This window comes from Pseudopipra pipra, chromosome 4 (assembly GCF_036250125.1).
Source record: "Pseudopipra pipra isolate bDixPip1 chromosome 4, bDixPip1.hap1, whole genome shotgun sequence".
In the NCBI taxonomy this organism is placed as follows: Eukaryota; Metazoa; Chordata; class Aves; order Passeriformes; family Pipridae; genus Pseudopipra; species Pseudopipra pipra.
The window spans coordinates 45,425,743-45,443,344 of NC_087552.1; the positions used below are offsets into that span (position 1 = coordinate 45,425,743).

Here is a 17,602-nt window from a genome sequence, read left to right on the forward strand (position 1 = left end):
GGAGACAGCAGTGGGGTCCGCTAACTGTCTTTCCCATTCTATGATCTGAGGGAGCATCGGATCTGAAATGATTGCATAGTACCAGTTGCTGGCCAGGAATGGGCTTTGATCCGTGGGGGGATGAGACTGTGACAACACATTCATGTGCTTCAAAAGCAGATGTGCCCACCTGTGTCTTGCAAGTGAGGCTTCCTAACTTTCAGCTTTCAACTTGACTCTCTGATTTACCTGTGAGAGTTTAGTTAGTGAAAACAGGTGATTTGTGTTTGCATCAGTACAGTGAGTGAGTTTTGTTCTGTGTAAGAAGCTGCTGTTGCCACTCAAACACTTAACCAATATCAGAGGAAGAAACTAGTGACTGGTATTTCTCTGTATATATTCTTTCTAAATAAGCGTGACAGTACTGGCATCTTGTTTCTTTCTGAATATGGTAGGGTATTAAGCAGAAAGTGATCTTGTGACTCTCATGCATCTCTTAATATTCCCACCTCCCCCAAGTCAGTAATCTAAAAGCCATCTTTGCTGTTCTGCTCTGAGTGGGGACTCTTATTCAGATACTCTTTTTCAGGAGGGGTCTGTATTTTTCTTCCCATGTTGACTAAAACTTGTGGTTTTTCCCAGGCATCTAGGACTGTGTGAACTTGAGCAGAAAATGTGGCAGCCTGCAGTCAGGAGGGTCTGGTATTGGGGTGTCCCTCTGTCCTGATGATGATATAGTCCTTGTGGTTGTATCTGTTCAAGTGAATGTGCAGTTGTGATTGCTGCAGCTGCATCTCCTTAGTTGTTGAATCTGCTTAGGTGGTTCCTCTTGTGCTGGAGAAGCTGTCAGCTTTCCTGGACCTCAGCTGGCTCTGTGCATCTTGGCAAAGAGGTAGGATGTCATTCCAGGGCTGTCAAAATCTTGTGGCTCATGTAATATGAGATACATGAAACTTGGCAGCTTCAATTTGACGGAGGTCTGGTGGTGAGACCACAAGAATGTTCTCTAAGTTGCTATTTGGTTTTCTCTTCCACGCTTAGTATTTTGAATGTATTGACCTTCTGGGCACATGAAAGATGAATCTGTCCAGGCCATGGGGTGAGGCTGTGCAAATGTGCACTCATGTTGCTTTCATTCAGCACAGCCTGACTTAGGCTGTGTTATTGCATCGTTTAATTCAGAATAAAATCAATTTACCTGTGGTTGGTTTGGGATCCAAATTATTTGTTGATGTGCATATGTATTTGATGTTGAAAGCTCAACAGGGATCTTAGTAAATATATTTTGTGTTATTTAAAGAGTGAGTATTTTATGGTTAAATATTAGAATGGTATTTTCTCCTTGTAGACTATAAATGAATTACACTTTATATCAAAGAGTAACAGAGATAGGCATCTGATCATCAAGTTAACCTAATAGTAGCTCCAATGTGTTATTGCACTGAATCTGTGGCTGTGATAAGACTTGTGATTTCTTTGTGTTTTTTATAATTTTTTTTTCTGTTGTGTGATCATATGAGGAAACAAACAGGTACCTGACATAAAAATAAACCTGAATACTGAGGTTTATTGCGTTTTATATCTGCATGTGGAATCTAATGCTGAGCAGGCTTGTTGAAGTAAGCACGGTGGGATAGTGCTGTATCTTGTGTCCAGTCCATTCCATGCAAAATAACTGATCCATGGGATAGGATGAAAATGTAAAAATTGGCTACTAAGCTGGTGCACTGAGACTGGAGTTGAACCAAAGGCACTGATGGCAGCAGTGGTTCCTGTGCTAATAAAGATTAGTCTGCTTATACTGAAATGTGCTCTCCAGCTTGTTAGTATGTGAATGCCAGTTTATTCTCAATGTGTAAGGCTTTTTCAGTGGAGTCTCTGGGGAATTTCTCAAGTATATTGGAGATAGAAAGCATTGTCATACAGTATCCCAAATGCTGCTTCTCTGCTATAGCACATGCTTGGCTTGGGTTTGCTTTGTATTATCCCCAGTATGTGAAATGGCAGTTTCTCTAGAGTACCTGGAATTACAGGTTTGTATACCTAAATAATTCTTAGGAATGAATGTAGCTTGTCCATAGTACTTAAATTTGTTAGTTGCCAACTTTACATTTGAATGGTGGATGGGAATAATTGAAAACCCCAAATTCTCAATTCTGATATGCAAACTTGGAATTCAGGGACATGATCAGGAGAAACATGTACTGGTTTTGGTGCAACTAAAACAGAGGCAGGTGGTAAAGTGGTAGGACTTGACCTGTGGAAACTGGGAGCTTAAGCAGACGGTTGCTCTTGCTTCTGCCATGGGTAGGGAGAGGAAGATGGTGTGCAACAATTCAGGAGACTTCAGTACAGTTTAATATTACAAAAACAGTTGCTTCTGCTACCTTTCACACCTGCCATTCTCCATATTACAGTGATTTGTGAAGAAAATAGGAGTCAAAGGCCTCAGTCCAGCACCTTCTATTGATGTGGAAGGCTTGTTTATCTGACACACAACTTGATTTTTAGACTGATATGTATGCCTCAGTAGAGGTTGTTTACCTTCCTGGGATCATTTGAGAATACACATTTTTCTCCTTTCTGCTTTTAAAAAAAACTTCGGCGGTGGTCTCTAATTTTTCTTAAAAACCCTTATCAGTGGTCAGAATTTAAGTATTCTGAACATTTGAACAATTTTAAATCTAACCACCAAATACTGCTTTGCAACCCTGAAGGCTTTGCTGTAGCTGGACTTTCCAGAGGACTGAACCAAATGGTTTCCAGGTGCCAGTCCCTTCCACCTTGCTTCTTGTGAGGCAATTTCCTTTGGAGAAAGTTCCTAATGCAGCATTAATTGCTTGCAGTTGACGTTTGGGAGCAGTATACTACCCTCAAGTGACTTGTGAAAATGCCTCTGGTATGTTTAACTTGGTGCAGAGAAAGGAGAAACCCAGTGGTGGATTTGAAGGGAAAGCATCAAGATAGAAACAGACTCATCCTCCAGGAAGTTCAGTTAACTTTTATGAGGTACCTGACCAATGTTTTTTGTTTGTTGGTTTTTTTTTTCCGACAACGTTTCTTCCTTGTTCCCGAACACCCCCTCACTTATGCAATGTGCAGTCCACATACATGGCCTACTGTGAGAATTGTTTTCCTGCTTCTTTAAGCTTAAATGCAGAAGTTTCTTATCCGTGTCCCAAATTAACATCAATGGTATGAAGTTTCTTAAGTATGCTTATTTGTGTAGGAGCTTTCCACCCACATTGCAGAGTGGTGAAATACTTGAGGTATGACAGTGGTTCAGACTTGCCTCTGATACAGATAGTTCTGTGTCTATGCTGTTGAGTGACTGTTCGACCCAGCAGTCAAATGGCTGCCATTTGGTGTTGGTATTTAGCAGAACTGAATGATGAAGGTGTGTGACCAACATAAATTCAGAAATAATATTCTGTCTCCATTGCCCTCTTAATAATGTATACATATTATGTCTTTGGAGGGACAGCCTTGAAAGCACAGCTTTGGAGAAGCTTGTGCATAGGGATGCTTTACATCCTGGTGCTCTCTACAGTTTTGAGCCAGGGAAGCTTTGAGTTTTGATTCTAAGAGTATAAAGGCATCATTTAACTTGAATCTTTGTATTTCCTGTCTCGGCGCAGAATCTGTAGAAGTTGCAGTCAAACTTTTCTCTGACTTTTTAAGATATTACTAATGAAAAGCCCCTTTATCTCTGTGTTTTCCCAATTATTTTCTGCTGCATATTTGCATCCCTTAAACATGCTTTAGCCCAATAAATACTATTTTGTAGGTTGCTGCTAACAAGACTGGGTGTCTGGTTGAAAAATGACTACTTGAAGTACCTGATCAGAGTGCTGACCTTTAAATGATCATGATGCTGTCACTCCATGTATGCAATCTCCCTCCATCAGTGAAATCAAAGCCAAAAGGGTTAAATGTGAAGTGAGCTGTATTGCAGACTGGGTAGTTATACATGGCAGCAAGTCCTAGAGCCTGCAGAGAAGCAATCTATGAGTACAAGTGAATCACCTGACTGAGGGTATTGTATGGCAGAAGTTAATGTGTGATCAGTCCTTGCAAAAAAGGCAAAGGTGACCCGCTCAAAAAAAACAGCTAGAGGAAGAAAAAGGCATCTTTTGCCTGTTAATCATGAGGCCCTGTTAGGTTGTTAGTCAAGTGTTATGATTTAATTTATTAGAAAACCAGAGGTCTGCTTTTTCACTTGGTAGCACAGAGACAGTACTGTGCCAGTGTGTGTAATGTCCTGTAGCTGTGTGTCTCTCTCATCTCAAGGAAAGGCTGCAGCAGAAGCTGAAGCTCACCAGGGAACAGCAAGTATGGATGTGGCACTGGGTGTGTAACTTGTGTCACTACCTGTGGCATTTATTTTGATCATTCCTGAGTTGAAATCAAAGCTAATGTTCCCATATAACATAGAACTGTAGTTCCAGTGTCTGCAATGATGTGGTGTATATAAGCTTTGCTCTTGTGGGAAGCTGTCAAGTCAGCTATATAGTCAGATGGAGAGAACTGTTTGAGAGGTTTGCATTTGAAATTAAAACACCCCTCAGCTCTCTGATTAAAGCTTTGCTGTAGAGCTTTAACTATACTGTAAAATAAAATGTGGTCTATAATAAACACCATTTGGATTTGATGCCTGAAATTAAGCAACTTGATTCAAGGAAAAATACTAAAATAATGAATTTGTACCACTTGAGTCTTAAGGAAGATATTTACAATTCTGTGCTAGACTACAGCATTGTTGTGGGATACCAGAGGGACTGACGGGATGACTTCTGTACCGGAGCTCTGAGTTCTGCTGTTGCCCTGCAGGTACAGGACCCTCCTCTCCAGGAGTGCTGCTGCTCAGGGCTCAAGTGGAACCCCTTCCCCAGAGCCGAGGGGAAACTGCAGGGAGTGGCTGGCAGTCTGCAGGTCTGGATCTCTCTCAAGGGATCCCTTGAGTGAGACTAATAAACTTGCCCTGGCAGCCTTTCAAGTGCCCGAGTTGCCCTTCTCTCCAATCTTTCTCCCATCAGGACCTGGTGGAATTTCAGCCCTCCTGGGGCTGCAAGCAGCATGTCGTCAGCCATGTCAAGTGGCACGGGGAGCTGGTGCTTTCCAGAGAGCACTGACTGCAGCCTGCTACCCAATAGTGTTGCGTAAATCAAGCTTTCTTTTTTTCCTTTTTTTTTTTCCTTTTTTTCTTTTTTTCTTTTTTCTTTTTTTCTTTTTTCTTTTTTCTTTTTTCTTTTTTCTTTTTTTTCTTTTTTCTTTTTCTTTTTTCTTTTTTCTTTTTTCTTTTTTCTTTTTCTTTTTTCTTTTTTTCTTTTTCTTTTTTTTTTCTTTTTTCTTTTTTCTTTTTACTTTTTTCTTTTTTCCTTTTTCTTTTTTCTTTTATTCTTTTTTATTTTTTCTTTTTTCTTTTTTTTTTCCTTTTTTTTTTCTTTTGTTTTTGAGCAGCACTGCAGAACTGCCACAGCACATTTCTTGCCATTTATCTGTTGCAGAGGTGCGGTGCTGTGTTTAGCTTTACAGAGCTTATCCCTCTTGGATTCTGAGGCTTGTGTCTTTGGGGCCTCAAGGCAAACAACCAAAAAATGTATGAAGAATAAAACACTTGTAGCAGGACTGATCTCACAGTGAGAAACAGTTTCCTTTGTAGGAAAAAGAGCAAGGTTTTCACATTCTTTCATGTTTCTTATTCTTAAACTCAGTGTTTTATTTGGGTTGTGGTCGCCTGAGACTGTAACGTTTGGAACAATGGTTGTGAATTGCCCTGTTACTCTAGATGCCAATTCTGGTTGTGCAACACTGCAGGTGAAATATTGGTGAAACTGTTAGGACTGTTAGGATTTAAATTACTATTCAAAAATACTTGGTGAAAATCCTCAAAAACCGCTGCACCTTTAGGACTTCTAATAATTTGGTTGGTGCTTTCCTATTTGGCTACCAAAGTATTATTTCCTGTAACCAGTTTGTCAGATTCTTTTTTCCCTCACTATATATAATCAGTAGCCTTAAATATTTTTTAAAACCTAAAACCAGCTGTCTTTAATTGGCAAATGCAGCATCTTCAGAATTAAATTCTGTTGTGATGCTGTTGCTGTGCAGAAGTGCAGTCCTAACTCAGTGGTAAAATTTCTTGTAGAGTCATGGAAAACTGCCAGTTCTTGGCTGGCTGTAGTCTTTTCTGAATGAAGGATCACTTCTGCCCAGCAAGCAACTTTTGGGTCTGTAAAAATTGCAAGCTGATTAAATTTCTGACTTGGTTAATGTGAGAAATCCTAAACATATTGATTAATTCTTCAGTTTCTACTGCAAAATAATATCACGGCAAAGATGCTGCTTTTTCAGTTGTTGTATGAAAAAGCAGATCAACATTCTCTAAAGAGAACTAGAGCTAAATAGTACTGCTGTACTTACTGTATCTTGCTTCACTACGGGTTATGTTGAGAGTACTCCAAATGCTCTGTAAACTAGGTCATATCATATGTCGGTGTTAAATATAGCCAGTTGCTGAGCTCAGTTTTAGGTGAAGATCTGAAGGACATGCAATGCACAGGAGCAGATGAGTCTTTCTGTGGCCTTAACTATCTGATTCCATTGACACAGTCACTGTACTAGCCAGAATAATGCTTATGTCAGCTATAAGTTGTGTAGCACTCATACTAGGGCTGCGGGCACAGATGCTTCATAAAACAGTTCAGGAACACGAGAAGTTTCAAGTTAGCACGTAACCTTCAGTGTATGCTGCCTGGCACATTGTGGTATAGTAGCTTGGCATTAAAACTTGATTGTAAAGGCAAAGATTTCATGCAGGATTTATTTCAGTGGTAATGGTTAAAGCCATTTCTGCTCTGACTTGCCTAGCTGTTGGCTCATTGTTAGGAAACAAACTGTTTTTGTTTATTTTTTATTTTTTTTCCAGGGTTACAACTGGCATTTTAGCCACCACCTTTGCAGTGTGGTGCTGTTTCTGCAGAGTATTTCTGCCTTTTTTTGAACTTATTGTTTTGTGAAAGCCTTGTACTTGTCTGTCAAGATATTAACAACAAAGTCTTCACTTAAATATTTCACTTAAATGTTATTTATTAAATACTCAGAGGGGATATTTTGAAACAAAATTTAAAAAATGCAAACAAAAAGCCAAAACAGAAAACCTCCATAAAACCACCAGCAACAGCACTCTGCCATTTGTCTTGAGTATCAAAGTGTAATGGCTATTCTGCATTGCTTCTCTGTGTACTTGCTTCTCTACTAGACTTGACTCAGCTAGGATGAGAAGCAAGAGAAGAGTATGGGACAAGTTAAAAGAGTTGACAGCTCTGTAAAAGAGGAGAAACATGTAATGGACAGTAGAAAGTTTGCTGAGACCTGTTAGTTTGGAATAGGTCAGCCCAGCTTCTACTTTGAATGTTTGAAGTTTGTTTAAAGGAAGATGGGCAACAGGGGTGCTGATGGCTGGAATTTCCTTAAATAATGATAAATTATGATCAAGAATGTATAATGAGAGACTTCAGGAATAGTGCTAGATATTTGAAAACTATCTTGAAAATTGAGGACATTCTTGAGGAGCACAAATGTTATTTGCTCAGCTTTAAAGTTTTACTTGTTTACTGTATGTGAGTGGCTGGGCAGACCTAGCAGGAATTCTTGAAGTATTTTTGTTCTTCATGCTACATTACCACCTTTCTTCCTACACTGGTAATATTTCAATCTTAGAGGGAAAGTTCCTGTGAATAATCCTGGCCCCCTGTTTCATAACTTGAAGATAACAAAATGTATGAATGTACCTTTTAAATGGTATCAGTGGAAAAAATCAGTTTAGCATAATTCCAGGAAACAGAGCAGGTGAGCTATACTTGTAAGCCCTATCCAGTCAAGTAACTTGAACACTGATAAGGATTGTTGGACATGATAGACTCGGTCTTGTTTGTGCTTATCTGTTCAATCAAGTCTTTCAAAAAGAAGGACTTGAACCTTGACCTTCCATGAAAGTGCCATAATAGATGTACTGTTTGTTTTTTCAAGTTCCAACTCCTTACATTCCTTTTGACCTGAAAGTTTATCTTTCCTTGTACAAGAACGTGCGCTTTTGCTAAAAAATTTAGTTGTGATAAAGCAGCAAATAAATAACCCCAAAGCACCTTCCTAAAAAGTTGATGACTAATTTACTAGGAAGTAAGAACTTAATGGGATTCTTCCAAGTTTGTACAGACGAACAGGCTGAGTGTTGATCTAATGCAAAACCATGGCTTTGTTTGTGACGGCAATGGATAAATAAATTATAACTAAGTATATAACTGACCATGTGTGCCATTGTGTACTGCACTATGCTGTGAAAACCCTGTGACTAGTCTGTGCCGCTTTTACCAATGAATGCTGTCTTAAGGAACATACAAATGGGAGCCTGATTAAGTCATAAGAGCGTGCTGGAATAACCAAGTGAGGGGCTTGTTGCAGTTCTCCTCTGCACATTCAAATAGGTAGCTTTGGTTTTGTTTGCTCATGCACTTAATCTCGAACAATAAAGTACACTTGCTTACTTGCGCTGTGTTAACAGCTAGCATTTGTCACTGGCTTGTGTGTGCTTATCTCTGTTACTTGAGCCAGTTTCATCTTGGCGGTTGCTGTAAAACAGAGCAGTGAAAGGCACGTGCATTTGCAGAACTTCCTGGTCTAGGGGGTTGCATGGTCCTCCAAATCCCAAAAATACTGGACGCTGGTTTTAGACAATGTTCTTAAGTATCTCGGTTATCTAAGTAGAAGATGGGCTTTATTTACTTCTTAAAAATCGCTGGGCCAGTCTTCCACTTCTGAGTACAGAGTTCTCCCGAAACGTACCTTACAATGAAATTCCAAAGCTGGCAGTTATTAAAGGAAGAAGAACTGTCTTATCAAGACACTGTATAAATCCATTGGAATGCCTTGTGTGTGTTATGTGCTTATAAATAGTCTGAAATTGAGGATGGACAGAACAGCCTAACATCTTAGAGATAGGCCCACAAGGACAGCCAGAGTTCATTAGCAATTCAATAGATAAGGACTGTTCATCTTAGGAAAGCAACAACTACGAGTGAGGAAAAGAAGGGTCCAAAAGCCATTGAAGCTTTCAGTTGAACCGACACTCTGAGGACTGAGTCATTGGAGGCTGTGAGTTTGGGGAAAGTGCTAGCATTGCCATCTCAGACATCCATTTATTCATTAGTAGGACAAGCTGCCAGGGGCAATGTGCCTGTAAGCATCAGCAGTCAAGTTTTGTGGTAGTCTGATGGTAGTGTCATGATTTGAACATCTTATGGGAAGTCAATACCTGTCGCACAACTTTACAAAGTCTAGTTTCTAAAGCTGTATGCTCAATTGCCGTTCTACTTCTGTACCTTAGAGCCAAGACTTAACTGCTTAAAATTGGTGCTCCTTGGTTACTTTCTTACTGTAACTTGTATGTTACACTGGTGCTTAAGTCTTGAAGCAGTTTGGCAAACGGCCAAGTGGAGAAGGTAAAAACTGATGGTTCGTGCTGTGAAAGTGATACTACTCCCTCAGTCAAACGTGCCTGTGTGATTGATTGCAAACATAACTTGTGCGTTATTTCTGTTTACCATAGCTTTGGCTTCTAAAATGGCTTTCAGCAAAGCATAGAGATTTTGCTTAGCTACCCTGTGGGGTGGTTTGTTTTTTGTTGTTTCTTTATTTTTTTTTTCATAAACAGAGCACCTTCCCAGTGCCAGCACAGTTGATACTGTGTGTTCTTAAGCAAGCAATGCTGTTAGCATATGAGTACTTCATGTAATTCACTTCCAGGAGTATGTTGTACTTTTAATGTTATTAACGTTTGGATGAAGTTGTTCTAGGAGCTTATCTCACCCTCTCTTTAATAGTTTGAATTAGCTTGGTAATAGGCTAGTTCGCATCAGGATGTGACATTACTGAATCTACACAGAGAGCTCCAAAATTTACAATTCTATGTAAATACAGCATTACCTGAAATTGCATATTTTCCTAGTGCTTTCTTATGAAGCATGTATGAGTGACCCTGAACTGCATGTTGGGAGGGATGCCTGTTGTGGCATGCAGACTCCCTCCTGGATGATGCCATCTCTTCAGGTGTATATGCTGAAAAAGTCAGACTTCTGCAACTGTGTTGTGTTCCAGAACGTGGTCAAGTAGACTGGTTGTAGCGTAATGCATTGACATATCAAATGCCTTATATGGATTTTGATTTCAGTGACTGTGGTAATCATGACCACATAACATGGTTTTCTGCTGGAATACTGATGCTGCATTTTTTTCTGGTATCAAAGCATATTCAGTTAATTGGAGCACTTGTAGACTGCCTTCCTGCATGTCTGGGCAGACTCTCTCCTTTCAGATTTATTCCCCACCCTATGTCCCCCTTCCTACAGGCTGCACAAACGTAGCTGATGGGTGTGAGTAAATGTTGTGTGATGGTTTGCTTAAAACAATCAAGTTCCAGATGGAGTACTAGGAAAAGTGTAAATTATTACTGTCTGCATTGTGACACTAACACAAACTGACTGGAATTCTTGTAGTAATTTGTCAACTTGTCGATTGAATTATCTGTTGTAATTGCTCTGGTTTTGATTCCTGTTTACCTAGCACTGAACGAGTCACTGTCTCTCTGCTCTTTTACAGCACATCCCTAAACATCCCTCGTTGGTTAGCAGAAGTGGCAAGATCTTGCTCTGAGCCCAGTTCTGTATGTTGTACTGTACTTGTCCTGGATCTGAGGCTGCTGGCAGTGAATTCCTCCTCTTTTTAGGAGAATCTACTTGCCAAGCTCTATTCCCTTTTTTTTCCCAAGTGATACTACAGTTACCTCACACTCTTCTATCTACTGGGGAGGGGGAAAGCTTAAGAGCTCTGATAGCGAAGACTTTTTCTGCAGTGTACTAGAAGTACACAACTGAAATTTGGCAAGCTGAGCTTTAGTGAAGGCATGAAACAGCTGAACTGTTTTGCACTGCACCTGTAGGGTGTCGTAGAGGCCAGGCATTCATAATACTTGATGTAAGACAAAGTCAAAGCAAGTTTTAGTAGTAGTATTCCTCAAGTCACTAGTTGCCAGGAACAGTGTGTTCTCAGCAAGGGCAACTGTTGTGTCTATGCATCTGCTACTGACCCCCTCCTATGGCAAAAGTTGAAATTAAAGAATTTATCATCAGCAGTAAGTGTTTTCATAAGCTTAATGAACATATTGGTATATGCAGAGTTACAGAATGTCTGTTGTTGAGGAATAATGTTTATCTAGACTACAGCTTTTTATACACCATAGTTATCTTTAGGAACACCTCACTTTCTATGCAGGATGCCTTCAGGACTCTGTGGATATGAAGCTGTATTTGAAGTTGGTTTATTTGCTCATTAAAGTATTGATTACTAGAGTGAAAATTTGCTTTAGAAATAGTTGAATCAGTAGTTTATTGCTGTACGTTCTCTGGTTATGTGAAAGTCCACAGCAGTGAGTGAGCAGACTTCTATACATACACGTACACCTTAGCATGTGCAACTTGAACACACTTCCTCATTTCTCTCTTTAGTCTCAAAACTGCTTTTATTTTTCTTGGAGCTCCTTCAGCATCAGTTGGATCAAGGTTTTCTTAGCTGCTCATGTTTTGACATTGTTAGCTATGCATATTGTAAGGTAATGTGCCATTCTTTAAGTTCTTGGGATTTCGGTCTTACTAAGTCTTGGTATATTGAAGTTGCCTGTTTTCATAGAGAGAAAGCTCTTGAAAGAGGTAGGACTGCTGTTTAAATCTGAGCAAATGCTGAATCAAAATGGAATCTTAACTTTTTGTTGCATGACAAGGCGAGCAAGCTGTGTTAAGGGCTAGTCTCCAGGCAAGTACAAACAAGTTTTAATGTGTCAAAACAACAGTGAAAGTAAAGTTCACAGATATTTTTCAGCAGTTGATTCTGTGATTGACTCAATGGAAAATTATTCAGAACAGGTTCTTGCCCTGCCTTCAGGGAAGACTTTTGGAAGAACTCTTCAATCTGCCTTAGGTTTCCTAATTGAAGGTGAAAACGAGGCTACTACAGTGGTTTATGCCTTTATAGGAATTGAATAATAGTGGGTAAGCAAAAGATCTAGATCAGCCTTGAGTTAGCAGGAGATTTTTAGCTATATAAGCCATTTCATCTGGGGGGGGGGGAAGGAGCAGTGGCAGAGGAGGGTGTGCTGTGTGATCTGGGTAGCTTGTTGTTTTCCTTGTTCTGTGGTCTTTTTACCCTCAGTTGGAATCAGATATTCAAAGTACCATGTAAAGACAAGGTTGTGGGCCAGAAGCCACTCTGTTTGGTTCATAGTGAGCAGGCACATTCCTGCAGTTCTAGAACAGTCTTACTTTGGGTGCTGCTTTTGTACTCAAAACTTCATGGGCCATGCAGCCAGTATGAAAAGCTTTATACTTTTCATTGGTTTGAAAAAGGATTTATTTTGAATGTAGTTATTCAAGCTGTGTTTTCAGCTGAAGAAAATAAAGTTTAAGGAAAAAAGTGAATTTTGAATAATGCAAGAACAGATTTTGAATAATGCATTATTGCTTTTAGTAACTTACCTTTCACTACTTAGCATGCTGGCTTCATTTTATGCTTTCCAAAGTACTTGTCGATAAGAGTTTGTTTTCTTTCCCCTGCTATGGTTTCCTAAAAATGGCTTATATGGTTTGCGAGGCTTTAAACTTATTTGTTAAAGAACAAATCAAGAGTTGCTTCTCTTCTCATGCCAACTTGTTTTCCAAAGCAGTCATTGATTCCATTATACAAAAATATGATCATGGAATTATTCTATTATGTGCCTAATCAGCATTGCTCTAGCAGAAATCTATTTATTATTATCATCTTTTCTGATCTTGTAACCTCCTTGACCTTGTTGTATTGCATCCACTATTGTCACCATAGTTCAAACAGTCAAATAACTTCAGACTTTAACTCTTATGTGAATTATGAATTATTCTGCCCACTCTATATATTGAATCGTGATGTTCATGTCCTGCTGCTTTATTCACACCAAATTTCAAATATGTCGTTACATCAGTATCCTTGGTTGAGGATGCCACACTCTGATGGCTGCATTTTTAGCTAAGCACCATTGACCTATTTATTCATTGGTTTTGATGGCAAATATCCTTCTTCCTGCTCTTTGATTGGAGAGTGGAGTCTCATTCCAGATGTGTGATAGTGTTCAACACTTGTCCAGTTGTCCTTCTTCAGTTGGGAAGCTGACCTTTGCCAATGAATACATCCTCAGCCAGATTCCCTTGCTGGATCCAGTGAACTTCGTTCTGCCTATTTAGGCTTTATTGCTTTGTAAGTGAGCCCTCTTTCTGGCAGATCCTGCACCCCACTGCAACCATATCTTTTAAGTCTGAAGTTCTCCATATCTCTAGTCTCATTTTTGGTACTTGGAGCCTTTCATATGGAATTGTGCTATGGAGGTCATCCAGCTGCTTTGGACAGTTTGATCTCTCATTTATGTCCTTGTGGTTTTGGTATTTCTGTACAGTCTTAATGCTTGCTAGGAACATGTTGCAAGGCCTCTTCTTTACTGGTTTTTTTGTTTGTGCATCTCCATCCCAGTGGTCCACTGTCCTGCATTGTCTGTCCATGTCCAGCCTGCCACCCCCACCTTCCTGTAGGGTTTTGGATGAGGTAATGTGGCTCTGCTCTGCTGGAGAGGACACTGGAACTGTTTCCTCACTTGGCTAATCATCTTTATAGAAGATGGAGGCTGCTACTAGGTATGAAATTGCTCTCCAAGTTGAGTCTCCAGGGGTGTCATGTGCATCTACTGCTTGGTTACTGCAGCAGCATGTGGGAAGTGTACTGGTGTACCCCAGATCATGAACCTCCCTATCCTCTCTTTTTTTTATCTGAAGATAAAAAGATAGAAGACCTTGAGCTGCCTCTGCTATGCATTGCTTCCTCAAATGGCAGGAAGAAAACCTTTAGTTCAGACAAGAACTGCTCTCTGGGGTTGTTACGACTCTGCATCGAGGGATAAGCACTGAACTTTTTCTTCACTGCAATTCTTATTGTTGGTCCTATGTTGCTGCTCTTATTTGTGCTGTAGACCTGAGCTTATACAGCAGCATTTCATCATCATTACAATATAGATCTCTATTTCCTGTCTTCACGCGAACTTGTGTACAAGAACATGAATGCAACCAGACATGGTCAGACCAAAGATCCGCCTAACGCTGTGAACCATCTGCAGCAGTAACCAGGGCTGAATGCTGAGGGAAGAGTGTAAGATCAGGATGAGCGTGCAGTAATTCTTCCCTGGCTGCTTGCAGCTCAGGACTGAGAGCATCTCGAGTCAGTTTGGTGTTCAGTTTTGGACAGGTTTGTTGTTTTGTTTGTTGGCTTGGTTGGTTGGTTTTTTAACGTTACTCTTGACTGCTTATGTTTGAGCCCATGTAAGCTCTTGGCTTCCAAGCAGTTTGCAGTAAAACGCTTCACAGCTTGACTACCCACTATATGGGGAACCATGCCCTATTGTTGGCTATCTGCTATTGAAAGAGGGGAAAATGATGGTTCATTCTGTCATGTAGTCCTTCAGATACCTTTTCCCTGTTGAGGAGCCAAATCTTTTGGGTTGGTTTTTTTCTTGTATGAAAGCCAAGTAAGCCAAATATCTGAGAATGTAACCCTAAAGTTGCACTTGACTGCAACTGACCAAAGACTTCAAAGTTGCTTGGCAGTCACAGAAGTGGAAACAGCTTGGGAAGGTAAGTGTGCATGGATGACATCTTTGTAAAATCATTATTTGCTTAAGAAAATTGGTCAAAATATCTGCACTTGATTCAATGACTAGGAGCTTAAAAATGTTTACTGTCTTAAAATCCTAGTTGACTAATTATTTTTAATTTCTTTTTCATTCCAGAACATTTGAATCCTCTTGGGAAATATGAAAACAAAGAACTGCTTTTCAAATATCGTTCAGAACAATTGACACATTCCAGGGAAAAAGCTGTTGTGTTTGGGGCTTTTTTTGCAAAGTTCAGAAGAATCTGCATTCTCTGAGATTTTAAATAAGTATAAAATGAAAACGGTTTGAAGTTTAGCCTTCAAAATGAATGTTGGGAAGTCAGATGACAAAGCAAAGAATGGCTTGAAGTCTTCCTTACTTATAAGGGATGAAAATGGAAATAACTACGCACGTGACAGAGCTACACCTTCCTCAAAGAATTGTGCCACCAAGATACACAGCAATTCAACTGACCAGAATATAGTGGCTGAGCATGATGATGATTTTGAAAATACGAGTGACTTCAGAAGTATTCTTTTAAAACAGCAGTGTATTGAGGTACTTGATCTGCAGAAGACACCTGGCAGATACAGCTGCACAGGAGCTCTGTTGGGAGATGCAGATGCTGCTTGCAAGTCTTCTGTCACTGAACAGACTTGCATGTGTCCTTTGAACTGTGACTTGAAAGCAACAACAAACTTCTTGAAAGGTGACGTTGTTATGGCAAAAATGCAAAATCAGAGTATCAGACACACTGTGCCTTACAGTCAGACAGACTCTAAGTGTGGAGTAGCACTTCCTGCTTCAGAGCAGTCCCTGATAAATGACAGGGCATGCTGCCACCTGAGCACATTGGATGTTACTAATGTTACAGGTGAAACTCTGGGAACTGATCAAAATGATGATATACATCTGAGAGAAACACTACTCTTTTCTGAAATATGTACAAGAGAGAAATTTGATAGAACCAGCTCAGAAAGAACACCTAATTTCATCTCTGCAGGTGTCGAACACTGTCTGAAAAATGCTATCAAGACTGATAAAGAATCACAGGAAACAGAAGCACAGTCTGTAGAACTAGCTGCTGAATGTATAGGTCCTTATAGACGAGATGCATTGTCATCATGCATTAATATTAATGAAGATGACCAAGTGAAATCCTTGCGGGATACCTCTGACCATGATGAAACTGGGAATTCCAATGTTGAAACGTGCATAGATAGTCTTGTAAATAATGTGCACCTTCTTCCAGTAGATAAAATGGATGGAGAACAAGTATCAAAGAAAACCAGTGAACCTTTAACCAAAGAACAGAGTATCTCTGGAAATGCTGCTCTTCAGGATATGCACAACACCCCTTCTGTATCTTGCAGTGTACCAAAATTGAAGAGGACTGCTATACCTGACCTGAAATGTGAAGAAACTTTTGTGGTCTTCAGTCCTATGGCTGATGAAAGTGCTTCTGCTCTATGTTGTTCAACCCCTAAAGAGCAATCAAAAAATAGAACTTTTTCTGTTTCAGCTTTGGAAGAACTCGGAGACAAGTCTCCTAAACTAAGACCAAATGAGACATTTGTAGGAGGACATAATAAAAGGTCTGTGCTTAGAGCTAGTTCAGATCAAACTGTAAGAAAACCAGTGGGCAGGTCTTCTATTGTGTCAACAATAACCAAAGCAAAGAAATCGGAGATTGTTAGTTTTCCCAAACCTGATTTCAAAAATGTGAAGCCAAAGGTTGTGTCTAGACCTGTGCTACAGTCAAGAGACAGCGCAGCATTAAAACAGTCTCCCCAGTCCTCCCAGTTGTCAGCTGTCTCCTCGCCTTCACGGGTTGCTTCCCCAAGGCAATTGTCCTCTATAAAAGTGTTGAAAAAGACAGTAGATCTAGCTAAAGTTTCAAAAGTGGAATTGCCTGTAAATAAGCCCCATAAGCTACATCTTAACAAACGCCTCTTCACTAACCAAGTTGTACATGCCACAACACCTCCCAGAAATGCTTCCCACAAGACTTCAAAGACACCAGCATTAAAGCAAAGTCCTGAAGACACTGACAAAGCAAGCGCTACCCATTCAACGTGCTCCTTGGTTTCTGCTGTGTTTCCAACATGCGTAGAGAGCTCGGAAGAGATGCTAAATGATAAAATGGAAAGTTCAGACTCCTTAATGCAGCCTTGTGCTCAAGATATTGACCCAGCTGGAGGTGAAAAAGAGCAAAGCACCAATATGGGAATGCTTCTGGAAGCGACCTTGGTAAAAGATGTGGCAAATGAAACGTTTGACATGCACTCTGTTCCTTTGGTAAGTTTTTATCTTTCATACTTTATTGTATGTTTGGTACATTTGGAAAAAGGAATTTTGGCATTGCACAGTGCTGAATGGAAACTGTGGAAATGGGCTTTGTTTCTACAAATGTAACTGTAATGTTGATTTCCCAGGTGAAGTCTCTCCTTAATAAAGGAAATTAAGAAATACTGTTTTACTTTCAACTGGTTGCACTTGGCCTCAATTGTAATTTAGTGTCCTTCCATCTTCATCTTATTCCGTGATGTAAAATTTTTTTTAGTGAAGTCTTTTACAGACAATGCAGTTGGTGCACGATGCCTAATAAAAGCAAACAAGTCCTAATTTAGTCAAACTTGTAAAATTTCACAGCTTAATTTGGTGAGGTTTTCTAAATACAGCTTTTAATATACACATTTTTCAAGATAATTCTAGTGGTGCTGTAACTTTAAATAGACATTAGAGATAAATTGCTGTTTTCAGTATTTTCTTTTCCTTCCAAATGTGCTTTAGAACTAAATTACACTTTTTAAAATTACTTATGTAAATGTTGTGCATATATTAACA

General features: G+C 39.7%; 1 protein-coding gene across 7 annotated transcripts in view; it reads left to right on the forward strand.

Moving 5' to 3' along the window:
* Positions 1-17,602, forward strand: part of MTUS1 (microtubule associated scaffold protein 1) — a 131,159-nt gene that overhangs the window by 19,793 nt on the left and 93,764 nt on the right. For all 7 annotated transcript variants that reach the window (XM_064652756.1, XM_064652752.1, XM_064652750.1 and 4 more), the window contains one exon: positions 14,891-17,053. In XM_064652756.1, coding sequence (XP_064508826.1) covers positions 15,080-17,053 — 1,974 coding nt within the window. In that variant the 5' untranslated portion in view covers positions 14,891-15,079. The remainder of the gene's footprint in view (positions 1-14,890; positions 17,054-17,602) is intronic.